The sequence below is a fragment of the Cydia fagiglandana genome, chromosome 19 (genome assembly GCF_963556715.1).
Source record: "Cydia fagiglandana chromosome 19, ilCydFagi1.1, whole genome shotgun sequence".
NCBI classification, from domain to species: domain Eukaryota; kingdom Metazoa; phylum Arthropoda; class Insecta; order Lepidoptera; family Tortricidae; genus Cydia; species Cydia fagiglandana.
This window is the reverse complement of record NC_085950.1, coordinates 9,177,440-9,198,737: the sequence shown is the minus strand read 5'-3', so window position 1 is coordinate 9,198,737 and position 21,298 is coordinate 9,177,440. Positions and strand designations below refer to the sequence as shown.

At 40.1% G+C, this 21,298-nt stretch overlaps 1 protein-coding gene and 1 long non-coding RNA gene across 3 annotated transcripts; both read left to right on the top strand.

Moving 5' to 3' along the window:
• Window positions 1-44: 44 nt before the first annotated feature.
• Window positions 45-12,722, top strand: LOC134673750 (trypsin 3A1-like). Of its 2 annotated transcripts, XM_063531768.1 has the most exons (9): window positions 45-173; window positions 1,577-1,657; window positions 1,700-1,891; window positions 2,396-2,630; window positions 4,214-4,395; window positions 5,035-5,132; window positions 5,694-5,861; window positions 10,607-10,722; window positions 12,540-12,722. In XM_063531768.1, exons 1-9 carry the CDS (start codon window positions 104-106, stop codon window positions 12,652-12,654), a joined length of 1,257 nt encoding a protein of 418 aa, XP_063387838.1. In that variant the 5' UTR covers window positions 45-103; the 3' UTR covers window positions 12,655-12,722. The 2 variants fall into 2 exon arrangements, with proteins under 2 accessions (XP_063387838.1, XP_063387837.1); XM_063531767.1 differs by having other exon boundaries at window positions 1,577-1,891.
• On the top strand, window positions 6,415-8,585 carry LOC134674026 (uncharacterized). The gene is made up of 3 exons (XR_010099553.1): window positions 6,415-7,062; window positions 8,299-8,464; window positions 8,550-8,585. It is a non-coding gene; the product is annotated as an uncharacterized LOC134674026 (long non-coding RNA).
• Window positions 12,723-21,298: the final 8,576 nt, after the last annotated feature.

Below are 21,298 nucleotides of genomic sequence, written 5' to 3'. Positions count from 1 at the left end.
TCAGTATTCGTACTCTATAAGGCCATCACTTTTTACGACTTTCAACACGGCTTGCCCAATATGTATTTACAATAGGTCTCATTCTACAGGTAGACGTTGTGAAATGATGAGATTATGTGGCTTGGTGTGTCTTTTATTCGTCTTTGGGAGTATAGATGGCGCCGAGGAAAATAGTAAGTACCTACATATATAGGTTATTATCACATATTATCACTATAGTTCGTTTTTTTAGCATTAGAAAGAACTTGCAAGAAGGTAAGCGATCTTGATATGTCTTTTAATTGAAAAACGCTTTTTAAAAATCAGTAACTATTACTTATGAAAGCAGAAGAATATAAATGATCGTATTAAATTCATAATTGTTACATATTTGCCGTAACTTATTTTTAAAATGTGTTTTTCAATTAAAAGACATCAAGATTGTTTACCTTATTTGTAATGCTAAAAAAAACTAACTATAATAACTATATACGCGCCACTTGCACTATTCCACAAACCCGGCGTTAACCGGTTAAACCTGGACCATGGTTACCAGTATAATTTGACACTGGGTTAACAGGTAATCGCTTAACCTTGGGTTAGTGGAATAGAGCGGCCTTACAAAACCAAGTCCCCCAACGCGTCTGCACCTGCAGCAAGTTGAGAGTTGAACATAGGTAAGTTCCGAATAAACTCGAAAACTTCTGACCAGAAATTCTTCAATAAAATTATATTACCTATCATATTTTTAGGGTTCCGTACCGAAAGGGTAAAACGGGACCCTATGACTAAGACTCTGCTGTCCGTCCGTCCGTCTGTCACCAGGCTGTATCTCACGAACCGTGATAGCTAGACAGTTGAAATTTCACACATAAGTAATAAGTGATTTTTGATGACGGAGACACCTTAAAAACTGTGTAAGTACCGTATGTAGAATAAAATGTTAACTAAAAAACAAGCCTTTGAATACTATATAGTCCGTCTACAGTGAGGCAGTCTTCACATTGGACTCAGATTCGCACGCTGCTCCGGTGTGTGAGCGAGACGTCGCAATCGGCTATAATAGTCTTCCCTCCTAATTTAACGTTCATAAGTATGACGCGTAAATAGTTAATACCTAGTGCCAGATCGGTGGCTTGGTCTGAGTCTACTACTAATATAATAAGTGTAAGTACCTACCTATTTTATAGTGATTATTAGAGATACACCGGATATTCGGCTACTATCCGGTATCCGGCCTATCCGGCCAGTATTTTAATATCCGGCCGGATACCGGATAGTAACATTGCTTGATTTCGGAGTAAACAAATTGGATTTAAGAAACAGTCACGGTCATAATCGTACTTGTTTATTATTTTAAAACAATTTAAACATTCCACTGACTTGCACGCGCACTCATTTCGAACCTAGAAATGTGTCCGCGCGAACGTTCACTAGGAAACAGGTCAAAACTGCAGAATGCGCTCCTGAAAAACCGAAATGTAAGTATAGCTCCGCTGGCCGAATATTCGGCGGCCAAACAACTATCCGTTGCATCTCTAGTGATTATATATCTCTTTCACAGCCCTAATAACGTTACCTTACCTTCCATAACCAGTTGAAGTTTCGGGCCCCATAACGGTTGCCGTGCCAGTCGATCTACGCCGACACCGACAAGACAACTCACAGCTACCGAATGTCGCACAACGCGCCATACTCGACGCACAACGCCCCATACTCGACGCACAGCGCCCCGAACTCGACGCACAGCGCCCTCAACCCGACGCACAGCGACCCAAACCCGACGCACAGCGCCCCAAATCCGACGGAAAGCCCGGGTTGAGGAGTCCCAAAATATCGTTGAAACCTCACAAGTCCAACTCGAAGCGTCACCAAGTTAACTTACAGCGTTACCAAAATATGTTGAAGCGGGGTACGTATTGTAATATTAGACGTATTTGCAAAAAAAAATACTTAAACACAATAAGTATAACTTTAGGCATACTTACGTAAGTATACGGTGTTTTCTGTAACAGGAGCAATAAATTAAACTGTAGGCTGCACTTCTCAAACTGACCAACATTCGTTCAGCAACTTTTGAAAATAACTCATGATTTTTTAATTTCGATCGCTCTATTTCGTCACTCGAATATCGGTGAAAAACTGCGAAATGCTAATTTTTGAAATACGAGCAGTCGAAATTTGGAATCTATTGGTACTGACCACTCGATTTCAATTCTATTAGTAAAATTTAAATGCCTAGTAGTGGAGATATTATTTAAAGAAATACACGAAATCGAGTGGTCGAAATTCAAAAATCGGCCCCCAGAGATGGAATAAATAATGAATTAGATTAATCCCTAGGGCGTGCCTTAGCAGGCCGTTCAAGTCAATCAAAATTGAACCTTAATATATTGACTCAAAGTCCTCAACACAGCTCACCCCCCACGCGATATCGGCCGCCATCGCCCATCGAAGAAGGACGTCGGTCGCATCCGAAACGCCCACGACGTGAAATATGTCGTTGACCACGAGTACGTCCGCAGCGGAAACCTGACGGACACGCTTAACTACCCGTACATGGCGGCCGTGATGATCAACGGGAGGCTGTGGTGCGCGGGGGCCATAGTCGATGTCGGCTGGGTGCTCACGGCGGCTCATTGTCTTAACTAGTAAGCTTTGACTTAGAAAGATCCCACATTAACGTCCCTGTCGCTTTTAGCAGCAAGATTACAATCACATTGCAATTTCATGTAGGGCCAAGGAGGGAACAGTGGCTCGGTAGAAAAAGCTGGAGGCTGATTTTTGAATTTCGATCGCTCGATTTCGTCACTTGAAAATCGGTGCAAAATGTTCAACTGCTAATTTTTGAAATACGAGCGATCGAAATTTGGAATCTATTGGTATTGACCACTCGATTTCAATTCTATTAGTAGAATTTAAATGCCTAGTAGTAGAGATATTTTTTACGGAAATACCTACACGAAATCGAGTGGTCGAATTTCAAAAATCGGCACTCTAGGCACAATGGCTCACTCAACCTAAATTCAACACGAGTGCGATATTTGGGCCACTGAGCCACTGTTAGTTAGATCTGAGCCACTGTTTCCGCCTTGACCCTACCTATTTTCTCATATGTGACGTCCCACGGGTAGAGGTACCTTATGGCGGTTGGCGCGTACTCTATTATTAACGCCGCTCCAATATTATCGCCGCGCTATGCGACGTAGGCGCCAGCCTCCATAAGGCACCTTTTGCCGTGGAACGTCACATATGTTCATTCACTCACAAACTTAGGGCTCATTTAGACGGTGCGAGAACAAGCATGCGAGTTTCAATTGCGTTATTTGATTGGTCGGCTGATTTGATGTAACCTCAATGGTCCGCAATGTAACTAAAATCGCATGCGAGTTCGCGCGCCGTCTAAATCAGCCCTTAGGCCCCCCCACATCTGGCGTCTTTCGAGCGTCGGCGTCTACAATTCTATGGCCGACGACGACGCAACGTCGACGCAGCGTCGACGCAACTGCGCACAGCGACGTCATTTTCCATAGCGCTGGACTGACGCCGACAGACGCCGACGCTCGAAAGACGCCAGATGTGGGGGGGCCCTAAGACGAAACAGGAGCTGAGTTTGAAACATTTTAGGTAAATATATCTACCCGTCTCGCTAACGGAAGCGGCTCCTAAAACTAGTGCGATAAGGACAAGGTGAAAAATCCTGCGTAAAAATCTCAAAAATTGAGGTTTCGTACTCGACTGTTTCCTCCTCCAAAACTTAACCAATCGTAACCAAATTTGGAAATCTAAATGATTATGAAATTATCTGTGTCGGACCGTTTTGCTTTTTTGGCTAATTGATATCAGTTTTGAATACTATACGCCTCTCATTGCGGCATAGTCAATGAGGCCATTTTTTCAATTTTTGAAGAGCTCTATCAGCGCCTTAAAAAACAAAAATAGATATTGACAATATTAATCTGTGTTGAAAAAATCATTGCTCTAGCATTAAAACCCACGGAGGAAACAGTCGAGTACGTTTGTATGGAGAAATGACCACTCCTGTTGGCTTACCTACCATTGATTATGTCACTCACTGATGATCAGCAGATTTACACTCCGAACAATCTCAAGGGGCTCACTGATTAACAGTCCGCCGGACGGTATGGGCCTTAAAACAAAATTTTGACAGTTCCGAACAACTGACAGGCCGATACCGTCCGGCGGACAGTAGTTAACCAGTGGGCCCCTTCAGTGTGTTATCAGTGCTCTCCGTGAAGCAACTCAACCGCTACGTGAAGGTCCGCGTCGGCAGTGTAAAGCCCCATGAGGGGGGGGAGCTGGTGGACGTCACTGGTGCCGTGAGGCATCCCAAGTATGAGGAGGAACCGGTGCCTCATGCTGACGTGGCGCTGCTGAAGCTACAGGACAACCTTCGTAAGGATATCTATGGTTATATGTAGTTGAGTTAAACACTCTCTGCACTGGAATACGTAGTGTGCTCTGTCACAGGCGTCCTAGGTATATTTTTTACTTTGGGGTCATCCATTAATTAGGTCACACGTTTAGGGGGTGGGAGGGGGTCAAGAAATGTGACATGTTGTGACATGGGAGAGTCACAAACATTGTGACGTCATTTTAACTTCATCACTATTCATCAGTAACCGAAAATTAATTTATATTTTTTTATTCGCTGTAGTTTTAAATAATGAGGTTTTGGAAGTAGGTAATTTTCGTTCCTAATTGGTTTTGTGTTATAAAATTACTAATATTACTTTTACCAATAATAATTTTATGTTAAAAAAATAATGCCGAGTTAGTATTGCCGATTTCGTTGAAAACAAAATTGCCTAAAATGTGACGTCACACCAGGTGGGGAGGGATTTGCAAAATGTGACCAAGTGTGATAAGAAGGGGGGGAAGGGTCAAAAAACCTAGAAATTCGTGTGACGTAATTAATGGATGATCCCTTTCTTCGCGTGCAGCAATTATTTAACTTAACTATAATGCAGAAGTGCCAAGCTTTGCTCTCAGTATAATCGATTGTAAGAATTCAAATGGGTTAATATGTTTCAGAATTCTCGAAATACATAAACTTGATTCGGATCTATGACGGGTCCCGCGAGCCGTATGCGCAGAGCTTCATCACCGTGGCAGGATGGGGGGCCACCTCAGTGAGTACCTACCCACTTTATTCACTATTAGGTAATCTTTTTGCAAACACAAATATTATGTATACCTATACCAGAATCACCTAGCAGGCCACCTAAAAACCCAGCAGGGCCGCAGGTTGAGTATCGCTAAACTTGCTTGAACTGATTAACAAGTTTTGGAAAACAAAGAGGGTGGATCCATCCACAGCTAAAAGCCAAAATCACTCGATCACGAGACTAATTATATGAGGTGGACGGGTGGGATGACAAAAGCCGTCGAAATGTGGATACATAGGTTCAAGGTCAGGCTTTTGGTTTTCCCTGATGCCTTGTCCTTTGATCGCCTATTGCCGATGCATTTACGGTCAAAGTCAAGAATTCGTTACCGTCTTTGGCAATTTAAAACGATATGTTTACTATATAATCTTCAATCTTGTATGTATAAACCGGTCTACAAGTAGGTAGGTTAGGATCTACTCGAAGGTTAGCTGGAAAAGATCCCTTCCATGGATAAGTTTCTGTAAATATTATGTAAACCTGTGTTGTGTACAATAAAATGATTACTACTACCTTCACCACCAGGGTTCAGAAACAGCGTTCCGCGAGCAGTCGTCCAACTTGCTCGTGGCCCGGCTGAAGGTCCGCACCCGCCATTACTGCGAGGATGCCTACCAGCTGGTGAACGGCTTCCAATTCGGTGACGACATGTTCTGCGCGTCTCTCAGGAACGGGACCAGGGATGCTTGTCTGGTAATATTAACAGTTTCAGTGCCGAAAACCCGACTATCGGGTATTTTATTATTTCGTTACCATCCGACAGGACAGGCAGGCAGGGTCCGGGCAGGGCGGACGACCCGATAGTCGGAGCGTGGTACTACTGCTTTATATTTTTATATGATGAAATTGTTGTGGCCTGGCGCGGACGTCTTGTTTGGCTGGGTGGCAATGAGGACCAATGAGACCGCTATTTCGTATTGCCGAATATAACGAAGTTAATGTTTTCCTGCCCTCCGACCCGTGCGCACCACTTTTGGCTCGCTGCGCTTAACGAAGTGGCCGTTTTTCGGCTCCGTCGAACAGAAAAATAATATGCACATAAATGAGCAAACCCCCGATCACATATATAAATGTGCCGAAGCGAAAGCTCCCTGTGATCTGAGACATTTATCTTACTTTACTGCCCGCTAAAAGGGCTTGAAACGTGAATATGTACTCTATACAGTGCATACACATTACAAGCGACGTTAAGTTTGAATTTCTTTATATATAAACGCGAGCGGCTCTGACGGAAAAACCAAAAGAAATTATGCTCAATCGAAAGAGCTTGAAAAAATATCACTTTTGAATCGAGAACATGTATCCGCAAAATTCGTATTGTCGAGTATTTTGCATTTAAAAGTGAAAAAATTTCGACAAAGAATGCAAATGTTCAATTTGTTGTTTGACATTTGACAGCTCTATGGTTTCGTTCAGAAATTGTAAATATTTTTACGTCCGTCATGCATGTTGGACAGATTGCTGGTGAGAGTGTGGGTAAGCCTATTTAAAAAAAACGACTACTGTCAGTGTAAGATGACACTGGTGACAGATGACACACAAACATGTTACATGTATTGTGCATTGATTGACGGGTAAAACCATGGTAAAACCAAAACTTTGTGCTTTACCAGTCTGAAATTAAGTTTAATTTTCAGTAAAGGGTCTAAATGTTTGTGACTAACCTAAGCCCTCCTACGTGTACACGCTCGACGCAGCTAGCCAACTTTATTGTCACGCGTGCAATAGAGTACCTATTAAAGGCCAAGTTCGGCCTGGCCAGCCAGGGTTCACGCTAGACAACGTCAACGATTTATTTGGGGTCGCCGTCATCGAAAACGATGAGGAGGAGGAGGACTATACTTACTAACGATGACACGGCACCGCCGCGTAAAACAAACCTATGCCGAAAATCGTGAGTATCTTTAACCGACATAATTGTTTCAATCTTTTATTATTGTTGTCATGTTGTTGACAAATAATTTTGTTACCTGAACAAACCTTGCCACAAACGCTGAAAAACAATGCAACGAAGGGCGGTTCGTAAAGATTTATTTACTGTATGTAACTATTGTCACGGTAAAATATTTGCCAGGTACCATCAGCAAAAATTAGCTTAGCATTCTGCATACAAATGTATATACAGGGGTACCATACCAAGCTAATAGCTTTGCCGACTGTACACAAAGTACTTGCAAATATAATATGCAGTAGATGCATACATATAATGTGATATAAATATAAGTCATACAAATCTTGGTAAGTGCTTTTCCTAAGATTAAAACTAAATTGAACTTTAATGTGCTGTGTCCACACACATGTATCCATGAATAATTATTATTATTTTATGTAGCTACTTAATATGTATAAACTATTTCTATCACCCAAAAAAAATGTGAAATTATTCCTTGCACCATTTCACTATCCCGGGTTAGGCCGGGTTGAGCGGTTAAACCTGGAGTTAAGTTACCATGGTTACCAGTACAGTTTGACACTGTTAGGCTCAGTTGCACCATTCCACTAACCTGGGGTTAACCGGTTAAATCTGGAGTTACCATGATTACCAGTACAATTTGACATTGGGTTAACGGTTTGACCGCTTAGCCCCGGGATATTGAGATGGTACAAGTGGGCCTTCACGACAGAATAAATAATAGTACTAGATGCAGAAGACTCACTCTCTAACAAAACGTGTCTGTTACGATCAGCACAGATATGGCCGCTAGGTGGCGACAGCGCCACGCACGGCTTATGGCTTTCCCCAAAATTAGGGCGGAACGGATGTACTTTTAGCTACCTGTAGCAAAGCGACGAAATCACGGAGTGAGCCACGCCTGCCTTCACGGTTTAAATGCTTAACCCCGGGTTAGTGGGATGGTGCAAGTGGCTCTAATCCTCCCTTCCAGTTCCAGTTATACTTTTAAAATCTGTATTTATATACCCATACAATATTCATTTTTTGCAGATAGTTTCAAGTATTTTGAAGTAGCAAAGCGACGAAATCACGGAGTGAGCCACGCCTGCCTTCACAGTTTAAATGCTTAACCCCGGGTTAGTGGGATGGTGCAAGTGGCTCTAATCCTCCCTTCCAGTTCCAGTTATACTTTTAAAATCTGTATTTATATACCCATACAATATTCATTTTTTGCAGATAGTTTCAAGTATTTTGAATGCTGTAGCCAGAAGACTGCCAGACAAATGTGGATTAATAAGGTTGTGGAGATAAAAAAAGATACATCCACACTACAGCATCCGAAATCTCAAAATCATTTGCTTCTATATCGAATAGCTCTCTGGATTTTTTTGATGACTTTCCGGTATGTATAATGATAATTATATGCACAAAGTTTTGTTTCTTATGGACATGTATTTATTACATTAGGTATTTTATTTTTATTTAAGGTCACTTATCTTGACATAAATGCTGAAGGAATGAATTATGAAAATAATCACTTTAAAAGGAGACGAAGAGCAGGACGGTATTATAAAACAAAGTTAAACATCACGGCCCGAAGACCACCCAAATGATAAAATGTATTAACTAGGTTCAGTTCTTTTCAAATTTGTATTAAGGGGAGAAAATCCAAAATTAAAATTCAGATAAAAACTTTAATGTTTTAAGAAATTGTAAGTCATTTCAAGTTTTAGACATTTTGAAACAAAAAAATGTTTTGAGAAGAATGTGTTTGACAGATGGTAAAGCTGCGGTTTCTTCTGGGATGTGGGGATGCATAGCGAGGAATGTGTTTGTAAGAACCAATACAAATTGTCCTCCAGGACTGCGCTGAGTGAGGATAGGTAATTGAAGTAATTCTAATATTCACTCTAAAGAAACAAATCTACCTCTCTACGCATCCTTGCACATCTCTGATGGAATCATGGTCCTTGCTAATCTTTGGTGGAATACCTCATAGCCTTATTATACTTGGTTTTGTGAAAGGCTAACTTTATATGATATACTTAGTTTAATTCGTTTATTTATATGTATTTAATTGCAAAAGACTGATTGTTGTAGTAAATTGTACTATTTTTATATAAGATATATTTTTTGTAAATTCAAGTAAAAATAAATAAAAATAACGTCAGCATGTCTTTTTATAAATCGTCAGGTGAATTGAGATGAAATTGTACTCACAACTTCCATACTGACATTTTAATGCCATGATGGGTGCATGAAATTTGGGTTCCCTCCTTTGAGATGGAAAAGTGGGTTAGTCCGTTAGGGGCTATTCATAAATTTCGTCATTTCAAATAAGGGGGAGGGGGTCTGGACATCGGATGATGCTAGCATGACGTAGGAGGAAACGGGGTCATTCGAAGCATGATTTTTGGATGATGTTAGGGGGAGGGGGGGTCAAAAATTCAAAAATGGTCAAATACGATGACGTAATTTATGGACAGCCCCTTAGGTGAGAGGTACAGAACCGAAATGCAACAAGTAAGCAGGTTAGGTTAGAACTGCTGCCTTTACAGAACAGAACTACGTACGACCAGAAAAGTGGGTTAGGTTAGGTTTGAACTGCAATCCTTGAAGAACTGAACTGCTACCATAAAAATGGTTTAGGTTAGGTTAGAACTTCGTAGTTCTAACCTAACCTAAACCATTTTTATGGTAGGTATATAGGTATGGTAAGGATCGTTCCTTACAGAACCGAACTGCTACCAGAAAAGGGGGTTAGGTTAGGTTGGAACTGCGATCCTTATAGAACCAAACTACTAACAGAAAAATTTAAAAGTGGGTTAGGCCGTTAGGGGCTATTCATAAATTACGTCATTTCAAATTAGGGGGGGGGGTCGGGACATCGGATGATGGTAGCATGACGTAGGAGGAAACGGGGTCATTCGAAGAATTTTCGAATTTTTGGATGATTTTAGGGGGGGGGGGGGTCAAAAATTGACAAAAAACGATTACGTTAAGTCCGGTTAGGTTAGGTCCGGTTATTTCAATATCAGTTACTATAATCACTATAGAGGTTACTATAGCCACTATAGAAATGCAAAAATAAACATTTTTTAAAATCATTTTCGAACTAAACCTGCAATAAACCGGGCTCTTGAAAATGTTGGCAATGATTGTTCGGGCAAACATTATTAAGGTCAACTAATTACCCTCCTTTGCGTCGCGCAGTCGGGTAAAAAGGGGAAAGATCGAGGTTTTAATAAACGCATAAGTATAAAGTTTTCGGAGATGGGATAGCTAACCGCCGCCTTGATAAACGTTTAGTCTAAAATGAAATAATTATTTAATCCAAAATGAGTATTATCTTTTATTATACCCGAGCGAAGCCGGGTTCTTATCTAGTATTAGGTATAAAGCCTGAGCGGGAATATATGATCACTAGCCATGTTGCGGAATTTCACTGAAACTAATTTTTTCATACTATATTGAATTGTCACCCTATACAATGAGAATATAAGCGCCCTCTTGACAATGATCAGCAATTGCCATTTGTTGCTAGTTTGATGCAGGCGCCCCGGCAGTACAACACAACGCTCTTATGGGCATCATGAGCTTCGGGCCTGAGCGCTGTGGAGGCATGCAGCCTGCGGTCTTCATCAAGGCTTTATACTTCAGGTATTGTTGACTCCAGCTTACAGCAGTTCAATACAACTGATTGACGCCATATAAGCTTCGGACTATACTTCACACACTACATACTTAGCGGTCAAACACAGGGTATATAGGTCTTATGGGCATCATGAGCTTTGGACCTGAGCGCTGTGGAGGCATGCAGCCTGCGACCTTCTTCAGGGCTTTATACTTCAGGTACCTACTAATAGTTTCCCAGCAGTTCTACACAGTTGGCTACATAAGCTTCGGACTATACTTCACACCCTATACTTAGCGGTCAAACACAGGGTAGGTCTTATGGGCATCATGAGCTTCGGCCCTGAGCGCTGTGGAGGCATGCAGCCTGCGGTCTTCATCAGGGCTTTATACTTCAGGTACTTACTAATAGTTTCCCAGCAGTTCTACACAATTGGCATCATAAGCTTCGGACTATAATACTTCACACACTATACTTAGCGGTCAAACACAGGGTAGGTCTTATGGGCATCATGAGCTTCGACACTGAGCGCTGTGCAGGCATGCAGCCTGCGGTCTTCATCAAGGCTTTATACTTCAGGTATTGACTCCAGCTTACAGCAGTTCAACACAACTGATTGGCGCCATAAGCTTCGGACTATACTTCACACACTACTTAGCGGTCAACCACAGGGTAGGTCTTATGGGCATCATGAGCTTCGGGCCTGAGCGCTGTGGAGGCATGCAGCCTGCGGTCTTCATCAAGGCGTTATTCTTCAAGTACCTACTGATAGTTTCCCAGCAGTTCTACACAATTGGCATCATAAGCTTCGGACTATACTTCACACACTATACTTAGCGGTCAAACACAGGGTATATAGGTCTTATGGGCATCATGAGCTTGGGACCTGAGCGCTGTGGAGGCATATATGCAGCCCGCGGTCTTCATCAAGGCTTTATACTTCAGGTACCTACTAATAGTTTCCCAGCAGTTCTACACAATTGGCATCATTAGCTTCGGACTATACATCACACAAACATATAAAGCTTAAGCCCCCATTCGCATGACAGCTTTTTCAACGCACGTTAAAAAAGCGTTCGAATGGCACAAATGGATACTTACATGTGTTTTTATTCACACGATGGCCGTGGCGCTTTTTATTAAGCGTTGTTGGATTTTCGACTTTAAGCCTTGGTCGTTAAATCGAATTTAGAGTGCGGAAAGATTCAAGCGCTTTTTTAACGCGCGTTGAAAAAGCTGTCGTGCGAATGGGGGCTAACTGTAACTGTAAAGGGGCCCACTGATTAACAGTCCGCCGGACGGTATCGGCCTGTCAGTTAGAACAAAATTTTGACAGTTCCGAACAACAGACAGGCCGATACCGTCCGGCGGACTGTTAATCAGTGGGCCCCTTAACACAGGGTAACTGATAACTTCAGGTATTGACTGCATCAATTTCAACAGGTCAACACCATGCTCTGCTCTGATGGGCATTTTGAGATTTTTGAGCTTCAACTCCAAGTGCTGTAAGACCGGGGTCACACTGGCGATTTTCGAGAGTTGGAAAAGCGAGGCAAGCGCGCAGCGAGTTCGCCGCGAGTGCGCAACGATCTCGCGGCGCTCTCGCCTTGCTTTCAACTTACTCGCAAATCACTAGTGCAGCCCCGCTCTTAAGTACGAACTGGTGCGGTGAAAGTTTATTTTTTATTTGTGACGTTATCTATGAAAAGGGACCTTATTGTCGATGGCGCTTACGCCATTATTAACGATGCTCCGATGTAAACAAAATGCCGCGTGACGCTGTGCAGCGTAAGCGCCATCGACCATAAGGTCCCTTTTCATAGATAATGCCCCATTTTTCCAGGGAATTCGTGAAATACACCATAGTACAGTACAAGTCAACCAGCGATATCATCGAGGCCATGAAAGAAGCGGAAAGCGCTCCGATTCCGCCCGTAATGGACATTCCAAGGACATAGCGGACTACTCTCGTTTGAATGTTATATGCGATATTGAAATAATAAACCGGAGTGGAGTTTACTATGGAGTGGAAAGATTTTTTTACAAGCTTTTATTTACTTTCACCTGACCGTTGTCTGTCTGTAATCAAATCTTGCAAGTCAAATTTGATCCACTTCCCGGTTTCCGATTGAGCTGAAATTTTGCATGCATGTATAAATCGGATGACAATGCAATATTATGGTACCATCGAGCTGATCTGATGATGGAGACAGGAGGTGGCCATAGGGACTCTGTGATGAAACAACGCAACCTAATTAGGTTAGGTTAGGCTAATTAGGTAAGGTTTAATCGAAAAAAATCTAAAAATCCCTAACGCAATTGCGTTATGTTGTGTTGCGTATGAGTATTAGTTGTCTGTCGTAAGAAAATTACAGTCAGCGATAAAAGCTTGTACCAAAAATGTTTTTTTTGATAAAAACTTTTTTCCATGCTACAATCGCCATTAAATACCTATATCAGTTGCATTAAAATCACCAAATATCACCAAGGGGGAGAGGGGGCCGCGGACTGCTTAGGACCCCGTTGACTACCCCGCCGGTCGCGTGCGTCCAGACCACAGCCTTATGCAACCGATAGATCTTTGCTTGTATACTTTACGTTTACTTTCTGATCAGTTTCTGGTAAATTAAAAAATATGTAAAGGTCGATTTTTGCTGGCAAATTTAGATTCCTGGGTCTCAATGAGATAAAATTGTGAAGTAGGTAGTACCTACAGTGGCGTAGCTAAGGGGGGCGGCGGGGGCGGTCCGCCCCGGGTGTCACCCATTTAGGGGTGACACCCGACCGTGAACATCAGTAGTGCCACCTATAAAAATTCGTAAAAAGAAAGCGATGGAGTAAATGCTGAGCTATTTAACAAAAATTACAATTATTCTTTTTAAATGTATTTTACAATTTTGATTGAATTTTGGGGTGAGACCCACAATTTCCGCACCGGGTGCCACCCATGTTAGCTACGCCACTGGGTACCTATGTCCTAGATTGTAGGCAAAATGACGTATTCCCTGCAGTCTTACCGAGTAGTCTTACCAGTTGGACTACTGGGAATTTCCTTCCCAATAGACTCACTAGTAAGACCATTGGGAATTTTGTGCCCTGTAGACTTACCAGTAAAACAAAACTCCCAATAGTCCTACTCTTACATAAGAGTCTACATAGACTTAGGTTATTGATAGACAACCTACACAGTGAACTTGAATCTATGACCCAAGATAAAACATTTGCTTACTAGACATCTTGTCACATAATTATCAAACTACAAACGAGTACCTAGGTAATAGAAGAATACGTGTAAATTATTTTAAATTTAGTGAAATGTGTGACATAAATGTAATAAAAAGGGGATTTTGAGGGAAAACCTTCTAGATTAGTGGGGCCTGAGGCCGGGGAAAATTTATTTAATAAAAATAGATTTACATTTAAATAGTTTATGAACTCGACTGTACTTGTCTTTGAGTTTGTTATTGTCTATCATTAGAAAAAAAAGCATTTAATTTATTTTTCTTCTTAGATTTAATAAAGCTACTGTCTATCAAATATGAGGTCTATGATTTATACATTTTAAAAGAGTAAAACTAATGGGATGAAAATGACATCTGCGAAGTCTTACGACCAGTAAGTCTATTGGGAAGGAGATTCCCAGTAGTCCAACTGGTAAGACTACGCGGTAAGACTGCAGGGAATACGTCGGCAAAATGCTAATAATAAGATATGAGGAAAAATAAAACACAATTCACAAGCAATGGAATGTTTATAAATTGCAATGATAAAGTTATTACAATATCAATATGTAAGTACATGCCTGCCTCGCGCAGCGTTGCCTTCGCGTACCTCGGTCAGTAACTGTCCCTCATAGTCAATATTATTTAGAAATCCAAATAACAAACTTGTATTGGTATAATGATTCCATAATGAAACCGCGAGTGTATCAAGCAGCAGAAGTGAAAACATGAGCATAGCGAGGGCTTTTCGGCACAGTATGCAAAGATTATTTCGAGCAGATTGCATTTTTCTGCAAATAATACTGAAAGGATTATAGGTAGACAAATTGATCTATGAGGGATTTTACGCCTTTCCCGACACAATATATACATTTTTATCATAATATATAACTCTGAGGGGTCATTCGTTGGGGTCACAACCGTACTATTAATAGGAACAAACAAATATAGGCCTCAGGGTAGATACCTACATTCATTATATATTTATGAGCTTTTTAGATTTACAAACAGCGTGGTGGAAAATACTGGGTTTTGCAAATATTGGAGATAAAATGCGACGTTCCACGGAAAAGGTACCTTATGGCGGCTGGCGCTTACGTCGCATAGCGCCGCAATAATATTGGAGCGGCGTTAATAATAGCGTAAGCGCCAACCGCCATAAGGTACTTTACCCGTGGGACGTCACAAATTATTTTGTACTAGTATTTAGACGAAAATATCGTCATATTTTAAAATTTATACACAGTATAGGGTTTGAAAAACATATTTATAATAGCTATATCACAACTAGAGATAGATAAAGAAAAGTATATGGGCGAGATGACTATGTACTTAGGACAAAAGACCCCAAAGGGGTTAATAATATGTGACAATCCACGGAAAAGGTACCTTATGGCGGCTGGCGCTTACGTCGCATAGCGCCGCAATAATATTGGAGTGGCGTTAATAATAGCGTAAGCGCCAACCGCCATAAGGTACCTTTACCCATGGGACGTGACATATAATTTGAACCATACTTTAATTATTTCGCTATAAACAAATACACTCAAGTGCCAAGAAATCAGGTCATTTGGAATAGAAGTTACCAACATAATGACCGATTTTGAAAGCTCTTCAGTGTATATTGGTCATACATTTAAACATTCAAAACGCGCCACAACGCTGCGAGGCTTCCCATAAGGTACGTCCACACCGCAGTCCTTTAAATTCCAACTTACTTTTTTTAATCATATGTGACAATCGATATATAATTAGTGTCCGACCGAAGGTTCGGTTTCGGTTTCGGTTTCGGCCAGTTTCGGCCAAAAAATCATGTTTCGGCTGTAGTTTCGGTTTCGGCCAAAAAACGGCCGAACCTTTCGGCCGGGCCGAAACTTACGAAATGGTACTTCGGAATAACCAAAAGTTGGGGAATAAGTAGGACTACAATATTAATACCTACATATTATACTGATTCATGTATAGGTACAGAAATTAATTGGTTTATTATAAAACACAATTCCACTAATGAGGGCGCCACTGGACGGTCGACGCAGTCTTAAGAGGCTGTCAATACCTATAACGCGCACAGTGTCTAATTTTTTCGGAGTGAATGAGTGATTTTATCTCAATTTACTATTGGTTTGTGTTCCACATGTCCTCTACATCAGCTTAGCCTTTGGCCTCGCTGCGCCATGCTCGGCCTGCGGTGTCGCTTTTTAATACAATGGACATTGGATGGAGTCTGTGCTCAATTACTTGTCCTAAAGGAAGCACGGCTTTGACTTCGCATGAAAGTTCGCCTCGCTGAGGCACTTCGGACTTTTAGGCCCAGGTGAAGATTGGTACCCGCCTTGCGATATTGTCAACAAAAAATTTCGCGCTCGCGTTTTTGGTTGGTTTTTTGGTTGACCCTTCATCTACATGTTAACTTGACTGGTGAATGAATAGAGTTAGACCAAGAAAATTCTGCAATGATTTTGATAGCATACGCAGTGCAACTAGTGCAAATGTTATTTATACGTCATAATTTCATAGAAGCTTTGACGTTTAAAATAACACTTGCACTGCGTGTGTTATCAAAATCGTTGCAGAATTATCTTGGTCTAACTCTAGTAATTTTCTTAAAAAACTGCTTAAGTCACATCAATTTCAAGGATATTGGGTGTTGACAGCCCCATAATATGTGTATGAAAGGGGTTTTATGCCATTTTTTCACGATTTTAACATGTCTAAAAAAGTTTCGGTTTCGGTTTCGGTTTCGGCCGAAACTAGAGCCAAAGCCGAACATTCGGTTTCGGTTTCGGTTTCGGCAAAAAAACATGTTTCGGTCGGACACTATATATAATACCATACACTGCAACCGTAACTATATAGTAGATTTAAGGAGCCCACTGATTACCAGTTCGCTGGACGATAACAGACGTTTTTTGGAGCTGTTTAACACATTCATTACCACTAAGTGCTACGGGTTACGCTCGTAGCACGTAGCCACGGTTTCGCCGTATGTAGCGCGTAGTCGCTACGAACAGTGTACCCGACAGTCGGGTTCTTGCGACAGGCTGATATCGTCCGACGAACTGGTAATCAGTGGGCCCCTTAAGACGTGTTGGTACAGTTTTAAAAATTCAGCTTAAAAAGTTCGCAAAGCGTCTTAAACTCAAAATCGTAAAATAGCAATAAAAGTGCACGGTGTGGACGCCCCTATACATAAATACAAAACTGTATGAGGGTTACAATTACACATAATATACATATCGATGTACATGTTGCCTACACGTATACAACACGATTATATAAAACGTATTTATATAAAAAACGACGATACCATATATAGAAACTCGAGTGCCTTGAATTTTGTGCTTTCTTACACATAAGTATATATTATGGTTACTTATAGACATATAACTATGACTATATCTATCAAAATCTATTTCGAATGGTACAAAAGGTTAGTTTCATACTTATATAGTAACTTGTGATGAATATAATACAGTTTAATACATTGTGGTATAAATATATGTAGGTACTTGTCCTTTATTTTCTTTAAAAAAGTTATCACGGTGTTATACACGGTGTAACATGAGTAAACCGAATAATTTTAACAGCGTATTCCTGATCATATTTAGAGACAAAAATGTCCTATAAACTTTTTTTTAAAAACGCCTAGTTTCAGAGATAATATTAATTTAAAAATAAACAAGTTTTTGTTGTTACATAATGTAAAAGGCCTTTTTGGTGGTAATGTTGCTGCTATGGGACGTAGTCTAAATATCCTTATTGATAGATGTCAAAAAGTGTCAAGCAACACTTTGCAAAAAGAAGGTTTTACGAGAAAAAAATGTAAAAATCAATTTTAAGTAACAAGTTTACCAATACCATTTTCTGTTTATGTACAAATACATTCAAAAAATTGAAAAAACAAAACAAAAAAAAAATTTTTTCTTGGCGAAATTGACCTAAACTCATATTACATTTTTTCCTTCTTTTGACCTCAGAAATGCGTGGTTAAAGTTATTCGGTTTCCTCATGTTACACCGTGTATGTTCCTGTTTAAGACAATATTATTTAGATAACGATTTACACACTGAAAAATATACCTTAAAACTATCACGTAAGGTACAATTTTCAAAGCGTTGTAGGTTTTCGAAATAATGCCGTCGATTCTAAAAAAATACACAGTTTAGGAAATTATGTATTTTTTCGAATTAGGTTTTTTTTATGGTGGTGTGTGTGTGTTGTATAACGTAATGGTGTGATTTAAGTAAAAACCATAAAATTAAGTAAACTGCTAAAATACATTTATTATATAAAAAAATCATTTAAAAGCAATTTTCAAACTCTGAGATATTTTATACTTTTTTTGACAGAAAATATTGATATATAAATATTATAATGAGTACCTATAAATTGTAAAAGAGCTCTCAAATAATACAAAATTATATGTCATTCTCAGAATTTTCTTGGTAGTAATAGGATAAGCAAAACTAAAACTAACTAAATAAGTATAAAACAAATAATAAGTATATAAAACAGTATACCGTGTACGCGTTTGGTAAGCGAGCTGGGTAAGCACAAGGTGTTGCAAAATCTTAACAATCTTAACATATAGAACTTAAGGTTAGTTTTACTAGGTCTTGTAAGGGTAACATTAAAATTAAACCCACTGCGGCGCACGGCTAAGTTACGCCCGTTGAGGCGGGATTCCACCAATCATTCAGTACAAAAATGCTTGTGCCGCACAGTGCCGCATACTGGTGAAATACCCAAATTTTTTGCAACTTTATCATCTGTAAACATCACGGCAACCACCACTTTGATATCGAAATATTCGCTAGCGTGTGCGTAACTTCCTTTCTATGCATCTCCCTCGTACTCGCATTAGTGCGAGCGTGATGTATAGGATGTAAGTTACACAAACGTTAGCGAATATGTCAGTTTGACACTGCTAAGCATAAGGCCTGAGTGGACGCTCGAAGCGGAGCGTTCGGCGGGGCGTGCAGCGTGGCGTCGGGCTCACAAGTGATTTGAGCAGCGTGCACTAAGGCCGCTCCTATACGTTTGCATTTAACATGCACGCCGCACGCCCCGCCCCGCTGTACGCTCAACTCGAGCGTCCACTCAGGCCTTACACTAAGGCAGTCGTGGTAAGGCTACAGTAGACTTCATCGAAAGACTCATCATGGCAATCAACGCATTAAAAAATACGGTAATGTCAATTGTACTTGTCTTATTAACCTATGATTATGCTTTGGGTACAGGCTACAAAATAGCCTAACTTAAACTTAACGCGTAAACCATCACATTGTCTTGGCAAGACCAATCGTAACAATATTGCACTTTATACTCGTAACGCCCAAAGGGTTATAAAAAGGACATTTTTAATTCAACTGAATTTTAAGTAGATAAAGAAGTTGCTTAGTTTAATTTGAAACTTTACTTTGTGTTTGAATTGAAACTGTCATGAGTAATACTAATATTAAGCCAATTTTACGATATAATTACTCGCGCCACAGAATAAGTAATAGTACTACCGTACAGAAAGGAAACTTCGTACAAAACCGAAGTTTGACAGCGGTTTAGGTTCGAATCACGCTGTCTCTTTCTAATATATGGCACTATCCCTTTCGGCTATTTAGGGTAGTCAAAATTCAAGCCATTATCTTATCTGTGGTCGTGCACGCAAAGGGACATCAAGTTCTGTCAACCCTAATAATTGCTTGGAGTAATTCTGAGCCGAAAGGAGCCGAGTTTGCCCGAAGGGAGGACTTTCGCACCCCTGCTCGCGCGACATTGTAGCATGTATGCCCACCTACAACGACAGTGCAAGTGCAGTGCGTCCAGTGCGCTGCGCGACGAGCGACAATACGCGGCGCGCGGGTATCGGAAACGCATGCACCGTTAGGGCTTGAAAATGGAGACCTTGGCTTTCCAAAATATGTCGCGTGACTAAAAATAAGTGGCTTAATTTTTATTTTCATTTCATTTAATTAATTTTTATTTAATTTTAATTTTCATTCATGAAGCGAGCGTTACGAGTCTATACTTATATAGCACAAAGCTAAAACAGAAAAATACAAAAAAAAAGAAAAAATCTAAATATTTTCGAAATGAGTCATTTTTCGATTTTAACTTATGCTTTGAATAACGTTATTTAAAAATAATTTTATTAAATGTTAAAAAAAAGTCATGCATATTGACGTTAATAAGTAATACAATTTTTTTTAATTACCGTGTTTGAACGTATTAACAGGTTGCACGGTAGTGTGCCAAGCCAAGTTTTGTATTTATATTTTACAGAACAACTAACAAAATGGTATTTTAGGTGATCATTTACGCTTACATGGTCAGTTACTCCTTATTATTTAAATCAAGCTGCCGAGTAGAAATAATTAATGAGATTATTAAAAATAAGAACTACAATAAAAATAAGTGCATTTTTGGACAGTTCAAATCAGTACAAAACACAGGTATAGACAAGAATACAACAAATATACATAAGTACACGTCAATGAATAATCGACCTTCGTACATCTAATTAAGGTACTTTATTCTGATGACTATACCCAACTAAAATTAACGTTTTGGTTCATAACAATTTGGCATTTCCACAAGATCGGTGGTCGACATCAGTCTTAGCTACCGCGTAATGAGCAATATCAAGGGAATCCGCAAAGTGCATTAACTAAAAATTAAAACCAAATATTCATTCATTGTAAAGATATGTAGTCTATGATAGTCATTCTTCGAATTTCAGCGCTAATGTACACACAGCTGCAAAAGTGCATACTCGCTTTATGAATTGAATTTATTCGTAATGTGGATAAGCATTTTTGCAGGTCGCTGTACATGGCACTGCATGGCGTACATTATGCGAAAATTCTGGTTGCCAGAATTTGACATATGACGCGGTAACAGCTTTTCAGCTGTCCAACTCGACGGCACAATTTTTTCTTAGACTTTTCACATCTAGTACAATCAATGTATATTTGCTAAAACTAAACGTGTTAATACTGCTTACTAAAATGCTAAGCAGAAAACACTGGAATGTTTCGAAGAAATTAGTATAATGATGAGAATTAAGGATATGCTTAGAGCTATTAGTATCATTATAGAATTTATCAATTAGCTTGGGCAACGGTAATAACAAAGAGAATTTGAAATGGACGCGGGTTGTCAAAGTAAATGCAGCGACAGTAAATTTACTGCAATCTTTCGACAAAAGATTAAAACTTGTAGAATGCCATTTGACTTTGATCCTTATTTTTTCACTGATATGTGTAAACTTGGTAAATATTGATATTAACGCCATCTACTCGACTGTAGGCCGAAGGTTATGGCGCCATCGTTCGAAAAGATTGCACCATGGCTTTGGCCTACTGTCGAGTAGATGGCGTTAATA